The sequence below is a fragment of the Frankliniella occidentalis genome, unplaced genomic scaffold, assembly GCF_000697945.3.
Source record: "Frankliniella occidentalis isolate FOCC.00 unplaced genomic scaffold, Focc_3.1 Scaffold6107, whole genome shotgun sequence".
Taxonomy (NCBI): Eukaryota; Metazoa; Arthropoda; class Insecta; order Thysanoptera; family Thripidae; genus Frankliniella; species Frankliniella occidentalis.
This window is the reverse complement of record NW_026273141.1, coordinates 1-3,562: the sequence shown is the minus strand read 5'-3', so window position 1 is coordinate 3,562 and position 3,562 is coordinate 1. Positions and strand designations below refer to the sequence as shown.

General features: G+C 53.3%; 1 protein-coding gene across 1 annotated transcript; it reads right to left on the bottom strand.

Moving 5' to 3' along the window:
* Positions 1-6: 6 nt before the first annotated feature.
* On the bottom strand, positions 7-2,138 carry LOC127752299 (uncharacterized). The gene is made up of 2 exons (XM_052277220.1): positions 1,712-2,138; positions 7-913 (listed from the first exon to the last, which is right to left on the bottom strand). The coding sequence occupies exons 1-2, from the start codon at positions 2,121-2,123 to the stop codon at positions 681-683; spliced, it is 645 nt and encodes a 214-aa protein (XP_052133180.1). The 5' UTR covers positions 2,124-2,138; the 3' UTR covers positions 7-680.
* Between the last annotated feature and the right edge of the window lie 1,424 nt (positions 2,139-3,562).

The window sequence follows — 3,562 nt, the reverse complement described above, 5'->3', positions numbered from 1 at the left end:
ATGAAATTCTACACGTATGTACAAATAAATAAATAATTTACTAATTTAACATAAATCTGGGTTCTCGTCGATCTCCTAAATACATAGTGTTTTGTTTCATCTGAGTGCTCTTCCTAGAGAGTTCTAAAGAATAAGTCTGTAAATTAAATGGTTCTCACCCAATTAGTCGACCCTACCTATAATATGTCAACTTACTCATCTATCAAAAATGTTTTTGGTTTCACTCAGTTAGTGTCTTGTTGTTTTCGTAGTCGTCAGTATCATGGCAAGAAGTAAAACTTATCTTAGGTTTGCAAAGGAAGTGGTAATTAACGCACAGGATCAATGAAATGGCTTGCCTTAGAGGCATGGGTAAACTATTCTATTTTCTAGAAGACTACATGCGCCTTTTGTTAAAATCCGCGAATCTAAGGCATATGCACCATGAAAAGCAACCCAAAACTTCGACGAATAAAAAACGAAAAAATGTTCGTTTTCAGCAAAATGAATTTTACAAGACCTTTCAAAGATGAGCAGGGAATTTCTAAGCAAACTGGCCAGTTGCTGTTTTGAGCAAAGAAACCGGATCATGTCAACCATTCAACCAACTTTCACGCGACTTTGTCGAAGATAAATCAATAAATAAATAAATTAGCGTGACGACGAATCAGTGTAACGACATGAGATCCAGGCTGGGGGCTCTAGTGGTGGTGGCTGCTGCTCTTGCCCAGGGTGAGCGCCGCGGTGAACATGGCGAAGAAGAAGCCGGCGAACCCGGCCGAGGCGACGAGCAGCGCGAGCGTGGCGAACAGCAGCGGCACAAGCGTCATGAACTTGAGCTTGTAGCCCACGAGCAGCGGCAGGAGCCACTTCTTGAGCTTGTGCTTCTTGATCTTGAAGGTCTTGGTGCCGGCTTGCTTGGGGTCCTTGGCGTCTGCGGGCAGAAGGGTCAGGACAGCGTGAGAAAAGTCTGCGACTCGCGACAGCCGCGCCGGCGTCGCATCCCTGCGCTTTGGTTGCCATCTTCCAAGAATCTGGAGAGGGGGGCGACAGCGCGTGGCGCATGGCGGTGGGGTGCGCGGCTGCGCGGCCCGCTACGAACCGCCGCAGCACCACCAGCGCGCCGTGTGAGAAGGGTGGCCTGCGCTCCGGGCGCAGGCGAGGAGCCTGCACTTTCTCTAGTTCCAGGACCGCCGCGACGTCTCGCTCCCCCGGCCTCGGGCCCGCTCCCCTCTCTGAGCCTAAAGGTTTGCCTATCTGTAGGGCGCAACGAGTGGCCCGGGCCCGTTCCGTGTCCCGTCATGCGCAACAACCTACCTTTACCCCACCATAGACGGCGAGCTCGTTTGGTTGCCTGCCTGCCGGGCGCTAGCTGAAGGGCAGCACACACTACCCGTTTAATTATTCATCTATTTACTATTACTGCGTCGGTTTCGCAAGGGGTCCACAACTTCAGATATCCACGGATCAAACAAAAATTCGTATTCAATACTATTTAGTCTTCACTATCTTTCAGAATTATCTTTTATTTGTATTCTTGGAATTCCCAAGTATTTAAGTCCAAATTTCACTCCGTATTTACGATTATTCATTGATGTTCATGAAAATTCTACTTTTGAAAATAATCACAGGTCACGGAATTACCGAGCTGTTAACTCCTTAGGAGTGCCATTCATTGTTAAACTTACTTCAACGTATTCTTTTTCCGCGTGTAACAACCACAAATACTTACCATCCTCGTCATCGTCGTCGTCGTCAAAGAATCCACCGCCCTCGTCATCGTCGTCCTTCTTGCTCTGCTTCCTCCTGGCTGCAAGCGCCGTGGTGGTGGCAGCAGCCCGCGCGCCGACGGCAGGCCTCACCCGCGTGCCCAGGGCCAGGCCGCCCAAAAGGGACCTGCCCTCGGGTGACCTGGACTCCAGGGGCCTGCTCTCCAGGAACCTGCCTTCCGGGGACCTGGACTCTGGGACCGGTGACGCCGCTGCCAGCGCCTCAGAGGCCTGGAACGGCTCGCCTCTGTGCCTTCGGGTGGCGACGGCATCTGTGGCAGTAGGAGAAGGCGCAATGAGAAACACACCAAAACACTCGCTGTAAAGCAACCCCTCCCCTTTCTCATATTTTCTTTCCAGGGTGTTGTTTGCCATCCACACCCCTCCCCTAGTCTAGGCTGCGCGCTGGATTAGCCGTCTGCAGAGCAGAACGGAGATGACAAAGGCTGGACAAAGGGTACCGCGCTCGCCCGCCGGGGCCGGGCCCGAGCCCCAGTTCCTTCGGCCATTAGACCCGTGATAAAATCCAGTCCGGATACTGACGGGCTGGCGAGACTCTCTGCCAAAATTTTTATCTGGCAGCCGGACACGCTGTGAGGCGCAGCGCACCCCCAGCTGTGCGCATGGCTGGACGCGAAAAGCTCCTGGAAACCACGCCGCATACGGCCCGTCCCGGCGTCCCGTGTTTGTAGCTTCTATCTCCGTCCGTCCCGCCCCATTGTTCTTTCCATCTCTCTGTCTCTCTGTCTCTCTGTCTCTCTCTCTCTCTCTCTCTCTCCTTCCCTCCCCATCCCTCTCTCTCCCTCTCCACCTCCCTGCATAAGCCGCACAGTATATTTTTGTGTCTGGTGGCGCTGGTGTAGTGTTGTCTTTGCTGACCGAGGCGGTGACCCTCCTCTTCGTCTTCCCCTCCCTGACCTTTGTCACGTGGTATTGCGGTGCAGTTACGCCCCTCTGCTTCGCGCGGCGCCACGCGACGCCGTTAAGTGGCGAACGTGAGGAAAAGGTCAGGACAACAAAAGGGTTTTCGAACGAAAGGCAAAGCAGCAGCATCGGTAAAGCGCCAGTCCGTCCCCCCACTCTCACTTCTACCGACGTTGCACGACGGCGCGGAGGACATGGTATCGTTTCCTTCCAAACTAACTGTTTCGTGAGGCTTTTCCATCCGTCCGGCCGGCGTCCGTCCGTCCCGCGTCCGTCCGCCTCGCGTTGAACGGTGACTGCTGCAGGTGGATGCTGGCGCCGCCGCTACTGGACCACTCTAATTCCCAGCTGCGGGACCGACACGACAACAAGGTCCGCGCCACGCCTCGCCACTCCCCGGCACGCTACGCCACGCCCCATGAAGTGGGCACTTGCTTCTCGTGGACCAGCTCTCTCCCCCCACTTCCAGTACGGCGGCAGCTTGATCCCCAAATTCATTGCTGCGGTGGAGTCATTATCACGGGCTGATCCCGGGCAGCCTCGTTTGTGGTGGAAGCGAGGTATATAAGGTTTTTGGGTTCTTTGTTGTCTGTAAGCTGAAGGGTCTCTCAAGGAAAGGAAGATGCCATTTAAATAAGGACTCACTCCTGCACTCGAAAAAGAAAGGAGCTGGCTAAATCGCACTCATGGATGTTTGAGAAAATCTGAGTTCAATGGCTGTAAGGACTCTTAAGACGGGGGGAGGTCATGGAAGACTCGAAGGACTTACAAAAACACAAGAAAATTCACCAAATAAACACAAGAAAATTCCCCCGAGTACGTAGTACATAGAAGTACATCACGTAAGACATGTGGGGGTGGTGTGGCTACAATACGCTGCCCCCCCCCCC